The sequence below is a fragment of the Lepisma saccharinum genome, chromosome 17 (genome assembly GCF_977018435.1).
Source record: "Lepisma saccharinum chromosome 17, izLepSacc3.1, whole genome shotgun sequence".
Classification (NCBI taxonomy): domain Eukaryota; kingdom Metazoa; phylum Arthropoda; class Insecta; order Zygentoma; family Lepismatidae; genus Lepisma; species Lepisma saccharinum.
The window spans coordinates 12,593,531-12,614,366 of NC_139245.1; the positions used below are offsets into that span (position 1 = coordinate 12,593,531).

The 20,836-nt window shown below is 36.9% G+C and overlaps 1 protein-coding gene across 1 annotated transcript in view; it reads right to left on the reverse strand.

The window, feature by feature from the left end:
* Positions 1-2,835: 2,835 nt before the first annotated feature.
* LOC146001785 (TBC1 domain family member 31) overlaps positions 2,836-20,836 on the reverse strand; it is a 148,756-nt gene continuing 130,755 nt past the window's right edge. Inside the window, exons 16-21 of the mRNA XM_083139505.1 lie at positions 19,861-20,063; positions 18,121-18,297; positions 15,661-15,819; positions 10,820-11,105; positions 7,714-7,794; positions 2,836-3,395 (exon numbers count right to left, since the gene is read on the reverse strand). Coding sequence (XP_082995631.1) covers positions 3,283-3,395; positions 7,714-7,794; positions 10,820-11,105; positions 15,661-15,819; positions 18,121-18,297; positions 19,861-20,063 — 1,019 coding nt within the window. The 3' untranslated portion in view covers positions 2,836-3,282. The remainder of the gene's footprint in view (positions 3,396-7,713; positions 7,795-10,819; positions 11,106-15,660; positions 15,820-18,120; positions 18,298-19,860; positions 20,064-20,836) is intronic.

Genomic DNA, 20,836 nt, shown 5'->3' on the forward strand with positions numbered 1-20,836 from the left:
ATGGTGTGTCGAGCTTGTAACAGAATCTTGTATTGTGTCAGTGCACAGTGTGTCTTGCGTTATAATTATGTACATTTTCTTTTGTATACACTAGATGGAAATAGTGAATAGTATACTAAGCCTGAAACTTCATTTTTACATTTCAGATACGTGTCATGCATCTAAGATTATGTCATTAGTCAACATGTGGCAGGAAGTTACAGTTTTGGCGTGGAAAATTGCATACCAGAATGATGGTGAGGGCCATGTTCATAGCAATGGACTTAAAAAATTAACAACGATTTGATGCAAGCAGTTGTTTTCGCCACTTTCCCACAATCCACAGCAACAATGTTACGTTAAAATCATGTCTTTCCAGTCTCACGATCATTCTGGTATGGAATTGTCCACACTGCAACTGTAACTTGCTGCTGCATGTTCAGCGCCATCTTGGCTAATGACGTAAGCTTGGACGCGTGACACTTATCTGAAATGAAAAAATGAAGTTTCAAGTTTAATATACCATTCTCTTTATGCATAGAAGACTAACCAGGACTGGAGTCTGAACCACTAATGTGTCTCCTGTGGTTGACTGATTGAAGTGAAAATTGTGGGTGCATCAGCACTTAGGCTGTTTGCAACCCATCATATCAAATGGGATCAAGCCCCTACTATAAATTATAACATCTCTCAGAGAACGAAAAATCTCCTTCCTTAGGTTAAAAGCTGAGGCTATAAAGGGACACTCAGTACATATAAAGAAAAAAAAAACAACCCTACAGAGGATTATACCGGCTGTAGGTCCAAACATCAGAGCCTACAGTGTGCACTACGTGAAAGTGAGATTGATATTTGGGTGCTCATGGAAAAAGTCATTCTTTACACCCCATGCCTCCACTGGGTATTGAATCTTGGGCCCCTGGAGTACGAGGCCACATTAATCTGTGACATCAAGAAGGTCCTTTAAAGAACATATACTCAGTTTTCCACTATATGTGTGTATCAACTTTGACATATGTGCTCACCTTAGCTGTTGACTTGGGAATGTATTGTGTGTTCAACTCATGCCATCAGTTCTGAGAGATATGTAGTTTACAGAGCAGACTCTCCTACCTACTTCACTATTACGTAGTCAATGTACATATGTCACAATGCAACTATCACACATTTATGTATAGAGTGCATATTTATTGAAAGTTTTTGCTTACATTGAGTATTGTAAACACTGGGTGCTGTGTTTCCTTTTCTTTTTGGCCTTTTCAGTGCTTGGAAAGTTAAAAAAGTCAGGATATCCGGAAGGGGAGCAAGGAGGGGCCATGGCCATCCTGCTCGGAAATTGGATGTCTAACTAAAAAGTACACCGGGTGATCTGTTTGAGATGTCAGAAAAGTAAACCATTGTGTACAATGGGTTAAAGTACATATCTCTGAGCTGTACTAGTATGCATAGAACACTCGAAAATTTCACATCCCATACAATACACTGTGCACTGTTGTAGCAAGACCACTACCTTTATCTACCATGAACGCTAGCGCCACTGAAGGAACCCAATCATTTCAGACTGAAATATGGGGGGAAATGCCTCCTTTGCCCCCTTCCCCCCTGGAAAAAATCTTGCTTGTCCCTCCCTGGAAAAATTTCTGCAGATGTCCATGCCTGAAGTGTTTACAGATGACACACTGAATGACTGTCCTGCAGTAATTGTGGCTTTACAAAATTCCACTCTGTGTAATATTGGACAAATGCTTCATGTGAGCAATACTGTTTCGTTTACTGAAAAGTCTAAAGGCATTGGTTTGAACAAGAGTGATGCTAAATGCCATCCTTCAATATTTATTCACTGAAAAATTACCCTCAATAACAATAAATGCAGATACAGTATATATTTATAGTGAACTTATGTATGAAAAGAGCCTACTTTGTGGAAATAAATTGTACATAAAGTGAGATTTAGATGTTAAGGTAAATGGAATTGCTTTTTTTTCTATCTTTTTTTTAAAATTCCGACTAATTCAACACCTTCACTTATATTAGTACGAACCAAAGTATGAGGGTAAATGGACTGATATACCTCATGAGTAAAGAGGAAAAAAAATTAAAAAGTTACACCTCTGTGAAAGTATTGGCACCATATTAAGTTAATATTGTCATTGGTTTGCCACAAAATAAGCATAGTAAATATTTTCTTGCTCGCTTGGTTTGCAAAGCAACCATTTCTGTAGGATCCACATAAATTTTATAAGAAGAGTTGTTATTCATGATGGATGCGGTTTTAATATTGTGTGCATGAAATTTATTGTTTCAGCCTTGTGAATTGAATAGTTCTTCCAGATTAATTTCGAAGGTTCACTGCCTTCATTCACGGAGGACATGACAACTGGGATGGAGAATGGAATGAATGCAGTGAGCCTTCGACATGAATTAGAAGAAAGTATCAAATTCGCAATGCAGAAACATGAAATGTTGTATACACAATACGAGTTGTTATGTATGACACATATTTTGTTAAAATGATTATGCTGGTGCATGTAGCAGAATTATAAAGTGTAATAAAAATTCTCAAAATTCACAAGAGTAAATACCTCAACATTTTTTTGGCTTCATACTTGTTTTCTTATATGCTGTGCTTACATACATATATTTTCATATTCCGCAACCTGGGTAAATGTGCAGATATTTAAACTGCAGAAAATGTGGTATGGGAAAGGGTTGGCTTGGTACACCCCTTTGTAGGATACTGATGTGGAAAGTCAAGGATCCGAGTTCAATCTCTGGTTGAGTTACGATTTTCATGTCTATTAACACATGTTTATTAAACATTCCTGCACAAACAGAAAATTGCAATTAGAATGAAAAAAATAGAAATTTTATTGGAATCACGAATACTGATACAAATAAGGAAATTCCTCTTTACATATGGACAACAATATATCACTTCACATGTGCACAGTCTAACACACTTCTGGCAGAAATATCCTTCTACAGGAACACTTTCCTTTGTCACATACCATTTATTGTTTTTTGCAACACTGCAAAGTTAGTGAATAAAGACGGCAGCAAATCATGCTGCTGAAATCAGAATGCATGTGTGTATCTTCAAGGCAATAACAATTTCACATTTACTCTTTGTGCTGATATATACTGATAAATTCACACTATTGGTCTTAATAAGAAATATCAGTTCATAATGTAATTTCATATTTACAAAGAAAATATTGCAAATGTCAGGTACGATGTACATCACAGATAACTTCCTGCAGCACACGCAAATCAAGAGTTCTACCACAGGATAATAGAGACCAATCAGAAGTTCACACGTTTCGCCGTAAGTCTAGATTCGGCAGCAGTAATCAGGTTTTCTCTCACACGGAATGCGTTTTCAACTGCTTTACGAGCACCATCAAATCCCGAACCATCTATTTAATAAAATAAACAATAACAAAGAAATAGTAATACTTGAGACTGGACCTACAGTTTTTAGGATTTCAGGAAATGAGAGTGACATTAGCTCTTGAAAGGTCGGAAGCCTATCTGGAAATCACCTGGTTGATAACCCAAGAAAACCTCTTTATACTAAAAATATGTTGCACAATTTAGATAGCAGAGCTAAGTCCCATGATAACTATTATAAATTTAAAGCTTTTAAGATGAGACATTTATAGCTGCTAGATACCTTGGAGTATTCATTTAATTTTGTACGTGAGCAAAATTGGTCTGTGTGTCTCAAGATTGACGGGGGAAAAAAACAGATTTCTTTTCTATTTTGCACGAGATTCGAATTTTGCTCACATTTGTGTAAATTACATTTCTAGAAAGTAAGAAAAAAAACAGCAGTTTTAGGCCATTACTTGAACAATAGGCTTTTAATGAAATGTCTAAGTTTAGCAGAAACTCGCATATTTAGGATGACTGATCTGGTATTGCATTTCAGGAAAATCAATCAAACCATTTCAAGATGGCAGATGAATAATTCATTGTTCTACGTTGCAGGTGTTCCAAATTCTGCTGATATTTTCGAATCTCAGTTTAGGCTATATTTATGAAGTGTAAAAAACTTAACTGACAGTAAATTAAGAGCATCATTTGACGTAAAATGAACTTTCAAAATATAGTGCATAGTTTAGTACAGGAGTGGGCCAAAATCAAGCTTCTACAATGAAATTTCTACAGCAGCTTAGAACCTTGAACAGTTGGTCTTTGTGTTGTATTTGGTGCAAATTGGTTCACACTTTACAATATGGAAGATGAAAAACTACATTTTTTCATTATGCGAAGACCTGAAGTTGTGGTCCTATTTGCCTAGACTACATATTCATAGAAATGAAAATCACAGCTGTTTTAGGACATCATTCGAACTAAAAGTTTTTAATAAGAACTTGGTAAGATAATGCAAGATTTCAGAGGAGCATAGGGATCGAAATGTGAAAAATTCACCAATTTCATGACCACGATAACTGTAACAACATTAGAGGTTTTAAGCTGAAATTCATGTGGCTACTAGATATCTTGGATGACTGATCTGGTATTAATATGAGTAAAATCAGTCAATGCCTTTCAAGATGGCTTGTAAAAATAGATTTCTCCTAGGTTTCTGTTCATGTTTTCAAATCTCTGAATAATTTTGGGTGATTAAGAAACAAATGTGTCTCATAGCAAATTTAACCCATTATAGTGTTTACCAATTTATGAGGGTCATTCGGAAAGTAATCGCCGTTGTGGCATGGCGCTAGTAGTAGTGGGCAGAGTGCAACCGTCGTTACATCATGCAATGTGTAATTCAGCTTCCAGCTGTGCTGGTGTGATTAGTACTTGCATGAAGCCTGTAGCAACAATACCTAGCTGCAGTCAATTGTTGCACAATGGGTAAGTGCATTTCTTGAGGAGGATGCGATGCTTCAGTGAGATGAACCTCAAAATGAGGAATATTGCATCACGCAGGGTTCTCGATATTGTCACCAATGTGCAACAATCAGCTCCGGATAGGTATTGTTGCTACAGGCTTCATGCAAGTACTGATCACGCTCTAGTGCATTCTTGCCACGGACCACCTGGATTTTGATCCACAATCGCTGTCTTACATTGGCAAACATGTTTTAGGGAGGTGATGAAAATGGTGCTAATTTCAGCCTTGTACATACGCAACAGCACCGGCTGCACCGACCACTTTTGGCACTCCTCACATCGACATGGGCCCCAACTGACATTACTCACTGCCTGATAGCATATGCACGGTGTTATCACCTTTTCTTGACAGTATTGCCACTACTTTATTTACAACCCACGTATGTTGAAAAATAGAGGACAGTTGTACCTTTCAGATGTAAACTAAAAATTTGTTGTATCTATGCGGGTTTTTTCTTTACTGCCAAACGGCAGTTACTTTCCGAATGACCCTCGTAAATTATCTGGCCAAGAGATGGAAGGAAGCACATTTTATTTAATTAAAACTGTACAGTATGTAAGATTCTTACTTCCAACACTTACCTTGTAAAATTGTTTTCGTTGTCGGTGAATTGTAAAAATGGAAGGAAAGTAGTTTTTGAAGGTAACAATATTTCTCACTCAAGCTAGTGCGCGTACGTTGATTACTTGTAAAAGATTGATTATGACCTTATTATTTTAATCCTGCAAGAGAATAAAACCAATGGATATACCAAGTGATTACCAGTGATTGTAACACAAGGAAGGTATTTAAGTATTAGGACTTGCTCACTGCGAAACAGATGCATGGCTGTAGAATTTACAGAGGTGATCAAGACACATGGCCAGTCTACTAACAAGTATTCCACTCATTTTGTCCAATCATATTCTCCACCTATTCCAGGTATTTTCAAATAACTTTCCAGAACATTTTATAACCCTTGAGTACACCAATATGTAAATATCAATTTTCAATTTTGCATTTGAATGATGTTTAGTCAACACCACTGAAAATAAACAGACATTTTTTTACACAAAATATCTCCAATCAAGAAGCCTTTGTGAGAAAAATGTGTGTTCCCAGCATGTAATCCTGATAAGCATAAAAACCATTCAATTTCCACACTTTTAAATGGCCTCTACACTCCCTAATCTGATTTCCCAGACTTTTCCTGTTCAGTTATGGTTTATTTGAGGCATTGTCCAGGCCTAGAAAGCCTGAGTATAGTGGTGATGGGATTGGGATGATCATCATCAATGATTTTAACTGAATAAAGTTTTCTAGTGTTCTTCTTCCTCTAATCTCAGGGCCTCCCTGATGGCACAGTAGTAGCGTCGTCGCCTTGTAATCAAGGTGTCCTGGGTTCGATACCCAGTGAAGGGACATAGTGGTTCGGATCACACTTTAAACTGTAGGTACAGTCCCAATTATCCATACTGTGCATAAAGTGGACTTAACACCAAATCAATCAATCAATCTTCTTCTAATCACTGAGACATATGTTTGATTGATTTCCTTTATTTTACTTCGCCTTTTGGGTCACTCTTGGCTAATTTGCGAAGATGGGGATGAGTGATGAAATTGATGAATGGACACTCACAAACATCCATGCCCAGGCCAGGATTTGAACCCAGGACCCCTAGCATTGTAGCACGATGTGCTAACCACTCCGCCATGGGGGCCGGCACTGAGACATATGTATTTTCCATTAGCATAACATTATAGCCTGATATACAGGGTGAGGCAGTGAAACGGGAAGATTTAAAAAATTCACAAAAAAGAGAGAGAGCAAATATTAGTTATTTTTTTTAACATGAATGTACTGTACATGAGTGGAAATTACTAGTGTACCTGAAAAATGTTCATTTTTTGAATATGGTGTCAGTAAGATGGCGTCCTTGGTTTTGCACACATTGTCGAAGTCTCAAGAGTAAATTCACCCATGACGTTGCGAGATGCAGTCAAACGAGAAGATTTCAGGAATGGCTGGCGGGCATGGTTGGGAGTTATGAGAGTGGGGGGCCCTACTTTTTCGAAAATGAACATGGTAACGGTAATCACTGGACATTATGCTGACATGTTGGTAACATTTTTCCTGCCTGCCCTCGATGACTATGACCCAGATAAAGAAACACTTTTCCAGCAAGATTGTCAGAGTGTCTATGGATGTGCTTAGACTCGCATTTCTGGTCATCTCATCATCAGATTAGGCAATATTCTGTGGCCTGCCCATTCACCCGACATGCTGGCTCCTGACTTTCTTCTTTGGGGATACCTCAAATCCAAAGTATTCAAGGACAACCCTCCAAGAACCAGGAATAATTTGAAGAAGCGAATTCGGCAAGAGATCCACAACATTCCGTTGGAGATGCTACGCAACGTCATGGGCAGATTTACTCTGAGACTCCGACAATGTGTACAACATCAAGGACACCATCTTACTGACACCATATTGAAAAAATGAACATTTCTCAAGTACAATAATAATTTCCACTCATGTACAGTACATTCATGTTCAAAAAATAAATAAGATTTGCACTCTATTTTTTGTGTTTTTTTTAAATCTTCCCATTTCACTGCCTCACCCTGTATATATATGGTTGTGTCTACTATTTTAGTTTCAGAGATATAGAATTATTTAGAGCAGTGTGTACTAAGAAAGCAGGTCAGAGTCTAAGGGCTCAATGTATGGTAATAGCATGACATATCCAACCAACTTTCTTTTTAAGTTGCTTTGTGGAAATCATTGTGGATCACATGAAATAAACCCATCTTGCTACATATAGTACCAAACATACCAAAGTAATACATACATGGACCTGATATTGATCTGCTTGAAGGATTAGATCCAATGTTGCTTCTACTATGCTCACCTAGGTTACTTCTCGGTGCATCTGAAAGTATAAAGAAGTGCAACAAACAAAATTGAACAAACTAAACAAAAGTAAACAACAATAAGCTAGCAAAACCACATGTGTACATTATTACTCATTCTAAAGAAGCAAATCATAACTGGAAACAAGTCGCCTTCATCTTACAACTACTTTGAACTCTTGTTCCGAGGACAAGTAAAAGTTTAGATAATAAAGGTAGGGTGTGCTTGCTTCAAAATAGTTACCAGGACAAACAAAATTAGGGTCAATTCACACAATGGGTCATATTAATCAGCAAATTGTTGAATTGTTGTTTTAAGTTCACTTTATGTACACAGATAGGCTAATCGGGACTCGACCTACAGTTTAAAGTGGGATCTGAACACTTATGTACCTTTATCAAATCTTGGATCCCTTGATTACAAGGTAACAACATTATCGTTATGCCATCGGGGAGGCTTGTATATTAATAAAGAGTATGCAAGAATGTAGTATACCATCAATTACATAATTAGGGCCCGGTACTTTATGTTATAACATATTTTTCATTTGGCTTCGGATCTAATATTGGGGTGAGATCTTTACATATCTGATGAAAATCAGCCGAAATAGACAAACTTGACAAAGCATATTTTGACCAATTTGGCGTTTTTACAACATATTTCTTCAATTTTGTTGTAATAAGACATATTTCTGTATAATTTCGTAATTCTCTCGAACATGATCGATTATTTCATATTGTTTTCTTCGCAGCTTTAGCACAACGGATAGTTCATATTGTCGAAGGCAGGATATGGAAGTTATGGAGGAAGAAAGGTGCAGTCTTATCTTAGTACAGAAAAAATAATACCCCACTTCTTTTATCCCGCCGAGAATTGATAGCCATGCAAACATCGAGGAAAAATGTTCTCTCTCATTGTTGCATGGGAAGTAAAGAAGTTTCGTTCTCATTTCTTTGCCATTTTCGCTTTTCACAAAAATCAGTCAAAAGTAAAAATAACATTTGGTACATTACAGCCCCTAGGGTATGGGAGAAATTCGAGTACTGTTGTACATATTTTTGACTTTACTGGGAATATTTGTGTATTTTTCCGACATATTTGTAATTTTTCATGACATATTTTCCAATTTATATGACATAATTACATACATATTTTACAGTTTTATAGGACATAAAGTCCCGGGGCCTAGTCATAATTATTGGTAATGCATAAGTTACATTCAGAGTGGGCAAAAAAAAAAAGAAGAAGAAGGCTGTAAGTCTTGCATGAAAAGGGATTGAAAGGTAGCATTTTGGGGCAAAAGGCAGTGTTTTGCAAGAGTAGGAGTTGCCGTGCCATCCCTAAGACACTTGGAAGGAACAAGAAAGACCTGGAGTGTCAAGTTGTAAATAGACAGCACTGGCTTCAGAAATGGTGGGTCATTATACAGCCACACACAGCTGATACCATTGGCAATCTAAGCCACTGCCAACACTTGTCATCGTCTCCTGGAGTAGTCTGCAGCAGGTATACCATCATGGAACACCATGTCTAGAGTAATCCAAGTTGACAATGAAATGGAGAAGGCAAGCTTGACAAAGAGTGATTCCAACATGTTGCTGCAGATCAACTAAGTTTCTGGTACCAGGCCTTGTGGCATTACCTGTGCTTTCATGATTTATTTCTAAGAATGTGCGTCTTTTTCATTCATATCTGGGTCTCACTGAATAAGAAGATGCTTCCTGTGCGAGCAGGTTCTCGAACTTTTTATCCAGATGACCCAATGATTATGTTCTTATTAAATTTAGTGATAAGTCCACTTTATGTTCACGTAAGCTAATTGGGACTGGACCTTCAGTTTAAAGTGGTATCTGAACCACTGTACAATGTGCCTCCACCCGGACCCCTTAATTACAATGCAACAAAGTTATTCTATACCAGCAATTCCTCTTCATTCTGTTGTCAATAACAGAACACTTTAGTAATTTAAAATTACTCACAAATAGTTATAAATAGGACCCAGGACTTTATGTTATAACATTTTTTTTTTATTTAGCATCGGATCGAATACTGGGGTGAGATCTTTAGATATCTGATGAAAATCAGCCGAAATTAACGAACTTCATACGAGATATTTTGGCATATCTTACCAATTTCGCATTTTTACAACATATTTCTTCAATTTTCTCGTAATAAGACATTTTTCGGTATAATTTCGTAATTGTCTTGCATATAATCGATGGCAAGATAAGGAAATTACGAACGAAGAAATTAAAAGCAAATTCCATCTTTTCTTACCAACTAGTACAGAATAATAATGCCCTATCTTTTCACAGTGAGCTGCCAATTATGCTACAGTTTCCACAAAGGTGTACATCTGACATCATAGCAAACGAAACTTAACATAATTGCAGTGAACCTCACGGTATTTTCAATATTTTCCCACTACATTCTTCGGTTAAAGGGATTCTGACTTCATTTAAAACCTCACCTCCACCCTAGTCGATCTTCCCTGGAAGATACTGACATCCCGTGTAATGAGAAATTCGAAAGTACTGTTGTGCATATTTTTGGCTTTACTGGGAATATTTCTGCCTTTTTCTGACATATTTTTAATTTTTCATGACACATTTTCCCATTTATATGACATAATTACATACATATTTTACAGTTTTATAGGACATAAAGTCCCGGGCCCTAGTTATAAACAATAGAATATAAGAAGATTATACTGCTACTTGAGCATACCAAAACTTTGCTCACCAGCCTGCATAGCAAAGTGGTTATCACGGCACGTTCTGATGCCAGGGATAGCGACCTGGTCTAGGGTGTTCTTTGTGAGCGTCCCTTCATCAATTTTATCATATCATCACTCATACTCATCTTCGAGATCATCCAAAAGTGACGGAAAAGAGAAGTGAACCAAATTAATCAAAACTTCGCTCAAATATATCTGCAAATTCATTTAATTCATATTTAGCATGCCAATTTGACAATGGAATTCTTGCAAAAAGATAGAAATGGACTAGCCAGTATTGGTCTCATGGAGCAATTAATGACATTACCTGCAGGCATTTTAGCTAATCTGTTCCGCCAACCTGGGCTGCAAGCTTGAAGCTCTATTATTTGCTTCATACGCTTATCCTGCTGGCTTTGCGCAACAAGGCATGGGCAGGAAGGTGCAGGAATGCTCGCTTGCTGCTCCCCCTCCCCCACCTTCGGCCTTGGCTTCTGCTTTGCTGCCTCACGGGGAAGATCCACGTTGACTCTTCTGCGCATGTTCTTCAGCTGTTCCAGCAGCAAATCTACTTCTCCTTGCAATTGGCCTGCGTCCCTCTCCAGTGCAGCAATCTGAGGGAAACATGGGCAATGAGTGTACACACACATGCACATTTGGATTTTGACGATATATTTCAGGACATATATATTGCAGAGTGGAAGTGTGGACAAAGCATGTGACATGCTGATCGATCTGATTCACGCAGTGATAAAACACTATGTGCCACTAAAGAAAACTAAATCATACAAATTCCCTCCTTCGTTTTGACTGGGAAAAAACAAAATCCCTAACGAAAGCACACGCACAACTTTTACCCATTTAGATGACACACTAAACAGGAATATATTCATGGTGTATGAGACGTATTCGCCAGTGGAGGGGTCTTCCCTACATTCCACCGCGTGACAAGAACCACCAACTAATATTTCAACCTTGCCCGAAACTCCCAACTAAATTCCTAAACCTTTCAATCTGTTCTCGTACGTCTCGCCAGTAGCACTAGAAGCTATGACTGGAGGGCCACAAGTGAAACTTATGTTCATATAATGAGAATCCAAATAAATTTAATAAACTTCCTAGGGAAACCACCTTTCGTTGTCGAATAAACGCTCACTATAGGTAATGTGGAGCCTAACTTCCACAATAAATCACAAAGTCTTTCATTTATTTATTAACAAACTATACCTTTCCTTTAGGTACACCCTGTACGTTAAGTTAAGCCAAACCTGATTAAGTCTTCAAGTTGTTAGTTATCAAATTTCATAACACTATCCGACTTTCTCATTTAACTAAAATGTACCCCCTTTTTAGGCACACCCTATATGCTGAATTAGACCAAACTCAAATAATCCCTCTGATTATTCCTACGGAGTCGCATGCCTTTGAAATTTCATTTCTCAAAGTGACAGATTATACTATACTGGTATGCCACCTGGGATTAAAACCACTGACAATTCCCGCGAGAGATGAAACTAGAACTTTACTTAAGGCCTATGCCACCATACTAGATTCCCTTGAAATTACCATGGAACTATCATTCCGATGATTGAGAACACCATTTCAATGTAGTACTGGTTAACAACTTAACAGTAATGTATGCCCTTAGATATCCTCATGATTCAATTATTACTGACAAATCTCAGGATGAAAAGTGGGAGGTGGGCTTCCCCCCTTCTGGAAAGAAACTGGTATTAGTACACAAAATGCTAATATGTTCTACACACTGAGGTACCCTTTGGGTTAAATTGCAACACCGCGAGTTAACAATAGGAACTTTATTCACCAATTAACATGATAAAGAATTCGTATATTAAGGTTCACAATTATTAATTAACGCTGAACAAAGGCCATATGTTAATAACAACTACTACGTTTTTACTCGTGTCGGTATGAAACAATTAAATTGACCCTGTTCAAAACTTTCTGGAAGTACGCCGATCTGTGATAGACAACACTTTAATATCACTCAAAGGATGGCGGTGTACCTTTTATTCAATCTTTCCCGACTTTATGCATCTCTTACAGATATGGATGCGTAATAAAATAAAAATAAAAAAAAAAATCAGCCGGAGTTCAAAATGAACATATCATAAGACTTTTGTTTTAAAATGAGACGTTGGTTACATAAACAACGAATTTTACTGAGACATCAACATCTACTTTGATAAGAGCTAAATCATATGATATCATGCGTCACGTGACCTTGACCTAATTACGCCTTTGCGCTACATACAAGCCAATGCATGAGAAATCAATACTCTTTTACAGTCAATATGAATAGATTACCTATGTTGTTCATAAATGTTTATTATGACTAGTCTACGATATTCTTTCACGTAGCTATTCTTAGAATCCTTTGTTACCGACCACGTTTTGCGGTATTGCGTTAACGCGAATATGTTATGGCCATAACCCGTTGCACACGAATGCTAGCATAATACCGAATGCGATGATTGGTGGTTATCTCAATTATCCTTACATCAGCATCTGGTAGTCACTTAGATAAAAGAATTTTACGTACTTACATAGTCCCTGTGCATATCAACCATCAATTCCTGTAAGCCGAAAAGAAAATTCACTTATCCTTCGTAAAAGCGTCCATCGGCTTCATATTATCGTCAAATCGGCAAACATCATCTTTCGTGCTCCAATCTTTCTATTTAGATCAACTCGTACGTTTATGATTGAGCGGATATCCCTCGATTTCCATCATCATGTTCAATTTACTCGTCCATTTCGTTCTCCATCTTCCCTTCAGAATCCTTTCGTTCCGTCCTTTTTTCCGGGTTTTCCAATCACTCCGATCCTGCCATACTCTCCACCTCAGATCATATGCACATTCATTCTTCCCAAGATGAATGCATAAGTCCCAGATGATTTCGTATTAATAGTACAATTTGCATAATGTCATTACTTAATTAAATTATAATTCACAGAAGTATTTTTATAACAAGCGACTAAAAAAAAAATTAAGAAAGAAGACTATTTCTTTACAAAGTGTCAACCGAGGACATCTATTGAGTACAAATGGTATTACTAAAGAACTTCAAATGTATTACCGCCTGATGCTGCCATCTCACGTGCAAACAATAAATTAGGTAACTTGTTACGCTAAATAAGCAATTTGAGGTTGGCAGTCCTGAATTAAATATCTTACAAATACTCACTTGAGTATATGGCAAATTAATTCACAGCAGAATGTCGCTTATGACAAAGTTTGTCATAGGTGGTTGCGGTAAACGCGGTTTAAAATTACTTACGTGAAATTTAGAAGATTTCGTACTTCCGCGTTGCACAATTTAATAGTTCAATCCTATTAATTTCGAAGATCCACTGTCTTCATTCACAAAAAGGTACTATTAAATTGTGCAACGCGGAAGTACGAAATCTTCTAAATTTCACGTAAGGAATATATTCATAATTGGGAAAAGAGACACGCGGTAGTATATAAATACGAAGGAACTAGTACTCACTTTTATCCACGAAGCTGATTTTTCTTTTTCGATTAATTTCAGTGGCCACTGGCACCATCCTCGTTGGAACTTGCTAACTTGATGTACAGCAAGTTCCAACGAGGATGGTGGCAGTGGCCACTGAAATTAATCGAAAAAGAAAAAACAGCTTCGTGGATAAAAGTGAGTACTAGTTTTTCCGTATTTATAGGAATATATTATAACACCATTAAGCCTTGTTTCCATGATTATGAAAAACTAAATATGCTGACCAAGGCAGTACTTTATTTTATAAAAAACATAAACTAAATCGTAACGTTTCAACCTTCTAGCAAGGTCTTCATCAGACTCTGTATCAAGTACAAAAGTAACAAGATACACAAAAAGGGCATTATATACACACAAACATTACTCCCTCCAGACTATTAGAAAGTTGTTAGGAACTTTCTAGCAGGTGGCTTTCACTTTCCAAATGTACTTTCACCTAAAAGGCAAATATAATTACTTCCATATAGAATGTGAAGAGATATTTATATGGAATATCTCACGCTCTTTTTCCTTCATTTTTCCCTTCTCCTCTCCTCTTTCTCTCTTGTCCTTTCCACTTTTTCTAACACCTTCTTCCATTCTTTGTTTAACTTCAGTCCCCCATTCCAGTTCATTATGTCTTCACCTTTCTTCTCTATTTCCTTGGCTTCCTTAAGCCTTGCCTTCCTTAATATTTAAACACACGAGAGAAACAGGACATGACATAGAGTGGGATGAGGCTAAGCAGATAGGAAGGGAGAAGAGAATGCTAGTGAGAAAATGGAAGGAAGCCAAGGAAATAGAGAAGAAAGGTGAAGACATAATGAACTGGAATGGGGGACTGAAGTTAAACAAAGAATGGAAGAAGGTGTTAGAAAGAGTGGAAAGGACAAGAGAGAAAGAGGAGAGGAGAAGGGAAAAATGAAGGAAAAAGAGTGTGAGATATTCCATATAAATATCTCTTCACATTCTATATGGAAGTAATTATGTTTGCCTTTTAGGTGAAAGTACATTTGGAAAGAGAAAGCCACCTGCTAGAAAGTTCCTAACAACTTTCTAATAGTCTGTAGGGAGTAATGTTTGTGTATATATAATGCCCTTTTTGTGTATCTTGTTACTTTTGTACTTGATACAGAGTCTGATGAAGACCTTGCTAGAAGGTTGAAACGTTACGATTTAGTTTATGGTTTTTTATAAAATAAAGTACTGCCTTGGTCAGCATATTTAGTTTTTCAGGAATATATTGGCGAAATTCAAAATGATTTTGGTCATTCATCTCACTCAGAGAGGCAAAATTCTCGAATACCTTTCAAAATAAAACATGACTCAGTTCCACAGGTTACCCAGCCAATACAATAATTTAGCATGCCAAATACATTTTAGAAAATATCAGGCACATTTTAGAAGGCTCTTGTGTAAAAAAAAATGTGCAAGTCACTTTGTTACATGAAATTTTGGTTTATGTTATTTTTGTTGTTATTATCTACTGTTAGTACATTCCAATGTAAAATAGATAGTGCTGTATTTATAATTCTTTGTTAAATAAATAAATATACGCATTAGTTGCCAGCAAATACCTTGAGTGGCGTAATTTGAGAGTTCGACAAAAAATGTCAAACTTTTCTCTATGACAATATCAACAACTTACTCTTGAAGTCTGTTCGGCATTATTCTCATCAAAGGTTGCCAACTCTGTCCTTAATTTCAATTCAATCCTCTTCAACATATCTTCCAATTCACTTAATCGGTCCAATATTTCACTCTCTTTGGTGTTGAAGCATGAAAACTGCCTTATTCCCTTCCTGGTCTACAATGGAGAGAACATGTACAATGATTCTTACAACCTCAATTACATAAAAGAAAAAGGTCTGCAGAAAAAAAACTATTCAAGACATTCTTGTATTATGTATAATATACATACTTTTCTTACATTTATAGTATAAGCAATACACTTACTTATGAAAATATTTCTTTAGCGCTTGATTATACAGGGTTTCCACTCAGTTTGTCAAAACAAATTCCCTAACTGTTCTAGGTATTTTCAAATAAACGTACTGAACATTCCATAATGTTCCATACCTTAAATTGCAGTGTGAATATATATTTCAAGTCAAGTTATAAAAGCACTGGCTCTGGTTAAAAAAGGCCACCCACTCATGCACAGTGGAACGTCGATTTCACATTTTCCTGTTTAATGCATTCAACCATAAAGATCCCTCACAATAAGTGATCACCTTCTTTGCCAAAGACTTTTAAAACTAGTAACTAATTGTCAATTGCAGGGTAAATGGAGATTCCACCCAATCAGACATCTCCTCATAGACAGCAGCTAAAAGCAGGCATCCACCACTGATTTTTATTGCATGTGTTGCTTTTTTCCTTAGTAACTCTTGTGTAGTTGTTTGTTTCAATTGTCCCGTATGTTTTCCTGCTTTTTACATATCCCCCCCAAAAAATATAAAATAAGAGGTTCCTCTGTACATGCAAGTTAAAACGTTAGCACAAAATTAGCTCTTGCTTTTGAGAGGTTCAAAATTACATGTCATAATACACAGTGCATAATATCGACAAAGATTTCCAGCTTAGACACAAACTAATGTGTGAGAAAGACAAGAAATTACATAGAAATTTCCACATAGTATACGTCCTGTCAGTGGCGACTTGTGGTTCGGAATGTTGGTGGTTGCAGCGAATATATAGCATAATATTTATATATAATTTTAACTTTATATATTTATAATGTAATTATATATATTTATAATTTTATATGTATTTATATTTGGGCTGAGCTGATGTCGATGTATTGGTATCGGAAAGTATTGGTTATATTTTGTTCAGCGATACCGACCGGCGACCGATACTTTTCGGGGATTTTGGTGTCTTGCAGGATCTGCAAAATGCCACGTGACATTTTCGAGGAGTATAATTAATAATTTTCATGCAAAATTTGAAGTTCCATATATTCAGCAACAATATTGTGCAGAATTGTGTTTTTTGTGTTACGTAAGAAGCACTTTAATGTTCTGATTCAACTGTTGAATATCTTGAAGGAAAACTCTGATAAATCGGTGCTTCTAATTGGGCTGGAATACTCACCCAATAATATTAATCAGTATTTTCAACAATTCTTAATTGTTCCAATTTTTAAGCATTGGTATCGATACCGGTTGGAACACGACTTAACAACAGTACACAAAATATCGCAACTATGACAATAGACAATCAGTCCAGCACCCACGCCACAACACCAGGGAAAATAACTAGCACTCCATTTATATACGAAAAGTTATATTTTAAACTGAATTTGGACTAGTGGTAAGGTTAGTAAATTAGGTTAAAATTCTCCTCAAAGGAAAATATTTATCTTTGCCTAACATGGACAATTTGTCTGTTGCTCTACGTCACGGGACAGTAACCTTGCCTACTGTTCGCACGCTGTTGCATCCTAGCGTTTCAGTCGTGAAGTCTTGTTCCCTGCATGCACCTGGTGACCTTGGTTTGTTGCACAGTATCTGCAATGACGGGCCGGCTTAGGCACGAGGATAGGAACAACGGCATTGAATCTCGCTTCAATACTCCTCGCTGTAGAGATCAGGCCGTTGTTTCGGCACTGTGATGTCGACCTGTACGTACTCATATATTGTGAAATCTCGCAGGTTGCTTCCTTCTTATTAACGGATCATAATGGAATTAGCTATTTTGAAGCAATAAAGGGTAAAATTATTTGTTTATGTTCAATATATTTAATAGGAAAACAATGAAAAAAATACTAACAAAAAGCATGAAATTTCATGGTAAAATATCCGGTCATTGTGCAACACTGCAACAATATCAGTAACCGCCCCTGCCTCGTGTGCATGGCAAATTAGAAGGGAACAACAGTGTTTTTGTTCACAAGAGAGAAAAAGATGTTTCCTGCTGAAATAATTTAATTGAATTGAATTGTTGTATTAAGTCCACTTTATGCACAGAAAGGCTAATCAGGACTGGATCTACAGTTTAAAGTGGGATCCGAAGCACTATGTGCCTCCACCGGGTATCGAACCTGGGGCCCCTTGATTACAAAGCAATGAAGCTACCACAGTGCCTCCTGCTGAAATAAGCCTACCTCGTTCATCTCATGGGCTAATTTGTGCTGTTCACTGAGAAGATTAAAATGTGCACCCTGTGCTTCTTCCGGATAGGCAGTTCTACTGCTGTTAACTTTTTGCTGTTTTTCCATCTCCAGCAAACGTCTCTTGGCATCTTCTTCAATAAAGGCACATTTCTGCTCTTCTCTAGCATGCTGTGGAATAGAATTTTTTTTTAAAAAAAATTACAATATATTTAACACTTAAAAGTCTATGAATTACATAACATAAAGAATGAGGATTTCCTTAGAAATTTCACTCACATAAAGTAGCATTTCCCAACATTTTTGTAGGTTGCAGTCTCCTTCAAATACACTCTAAAACATAAGCACTTGATTGTCTGTTATCAAAAATAAGAGTTAATTTATGCAAAACGTTAAAAAATAAGGGCCGATTGATTATATCAAAGAAGAAAAGAAGTGTAGCAACAGTGTATTAGTGGTTACAAACACGTACATATCTACGTCATTTCTCAACATAGTCATCATAATTTTCCAGTAAGCATTTTTATACCCTCTGCATAGAAGTTCGCCAATCCATCACTGCCACTTTCAACACCTCAATTTTTGCAAATCATTGACATGCAAGTCACTTTTTGAGGTGCAGAAAGACATGATAGTCATTAAGTGCGAGGTCCGGATTATATGAGGAGTGATCACAAAGTTTCCATTCGAACCTCTTAATCCTCTGGAGAGTGAGGGCAACAGTGTGTGGTCTAGCATTGTTGTGAATAAGAACAGTTCCTGATCGCAGCATTCCACGTGTGGCACGTCTGAGTTTTGATATCGTTTCACAGTATGCCTGCAAAGAGATTGTTTTCCCCTGCCTCCATGAAATCGACCAAAAACAAAACCTTGTTCGTCCCAGAACACAGTGCATCACTTTAGATAGAGTTTGCTTTAACTTACTTCACCTTGGTGGGTGTGAATGTACACCACCATTGCCCTACTCTTCCCCCACTCATTGCATTCAGACCATACACTTCACACAATTCTCTATGAATTTCAGCTGCATTATGACCTTTGGTGTTAAGAGATCGAATCACAGACAGTGGGATTGTGTATTCACACAGCAATTTTAACATGCTATAACTCACACGATAACCAACAGCTGACTAGCAAAAATATAATTGTTACGTCGTCAACAATGAACCCGCTGATGTTATTGCGCAGGTGCGATCCAATCACTGTTGCCAGTCAGCTTATATAAATAACCCTTTCTTTTGAAATGGATATACGTGCAATTAATTGTCTTTTTGTCTGTTATTACTCTCCGTAATCAAGGTTTTCAGTTATTTTGCCAAAACAAATTCACTGATTTTTTCAGGTTTTCTAGATATTTCCATATAAATTTCTAAACCATTCTGTAATGCTTTAACTAACACAAACTTGGTTTGCAGTGTATTTACAGAAGCAAAATATGGAAAGAAATGGCTCCAGTTGGAAGCAAGCATATTTTTAAGCATTTTCTTTTCTTTACAGAGACCTGTTGTATTAAAATTAGTATTTAAAAATATGCAAAAAAAAAAAATCTGCATATCATTTACACCAATCCCTGACTTTACCAAGTTTCTGAATATTTTTATGAAATTTTCCGACTCTCAGTGATTTTTTTGTCACAGGTCTGACATTTCCAGGTTTTCAAGGGAAGTGCACCACAAATGGAAGTTCAATGCATGAAAACAAAATGTAATTTACAGAATTTGTTGCATTACATACTCTTCTAGCAATATCTTCAAGTACACCTTGCATGGATGCTTTCCTCTGTTCCATCCTTTGTTTAACAATCCTCGCCTGCGTCACTTCCATAAGCTCCATTTCTTTCTTATGAATCTGTTCCTTTAGGGCTTGTATCCTCTCCCTCTGCTTTGAAACGCGTTCCTCTTCCTCTTTCACCTTCTGCAGGTAAATTCCTTCAATATCTGAAAAACCAAAGCACGTATTAGACTTTCTATTCAAAAGACCCAACTGAGACACAGACATCACACAAAAAGCAGCACGAAAAGAATTGACTGCTTGCTAAGCCAATAACATCAGCTCATATTGACACATAGCTTCATCAGGCAAATATCTGCGGTTTTGTTGTTAATTTTACCAATTCAAAGGTATAATTCCTTCAGACACATTCTGGTTTATTAAAGTAAATGCCTGAATACTAGGACTTAGTCGATACTGATCGATACCAGTGGTATTGGTATGGAATGTATGGGTTCAAATGGAATCATTGATAGTAGTTTTCTGTAATTTGAGTTTGAATTCGCTTGAAGCCCACTTAATGCACAGATAGGCTAATCGAGACTGGAATTACAGTTTAGATTGGAATCAAAACCACTTTATGCCTCCATCAGATATTGGATCTGGGATCCCTTGATTACAAAGCAAGAACACTACAACTACGACGTTGGGAAGGCCAAATAGTTTTCTGGAGTCTGGCCAATTGCAAGTTCTATAAAAATGCTGCATGACACTTTCACAGATTATCTTGGAAATTATGCAAAATATGAAATTCTTATTTATTTTGCATGAATACTGGAAGGATGGATCTCTTTTTATTCAATGATAGCTACTGTAATATTGCAATGTAAATATTATATAAGACGTAAGCGAGTTACTAAAGATATATCCGCCAAACTTACTTGTAAATGTTCTATTAATTTCGGTGGCCTCTGTCACCATCCACTTGGGAACTCGATGC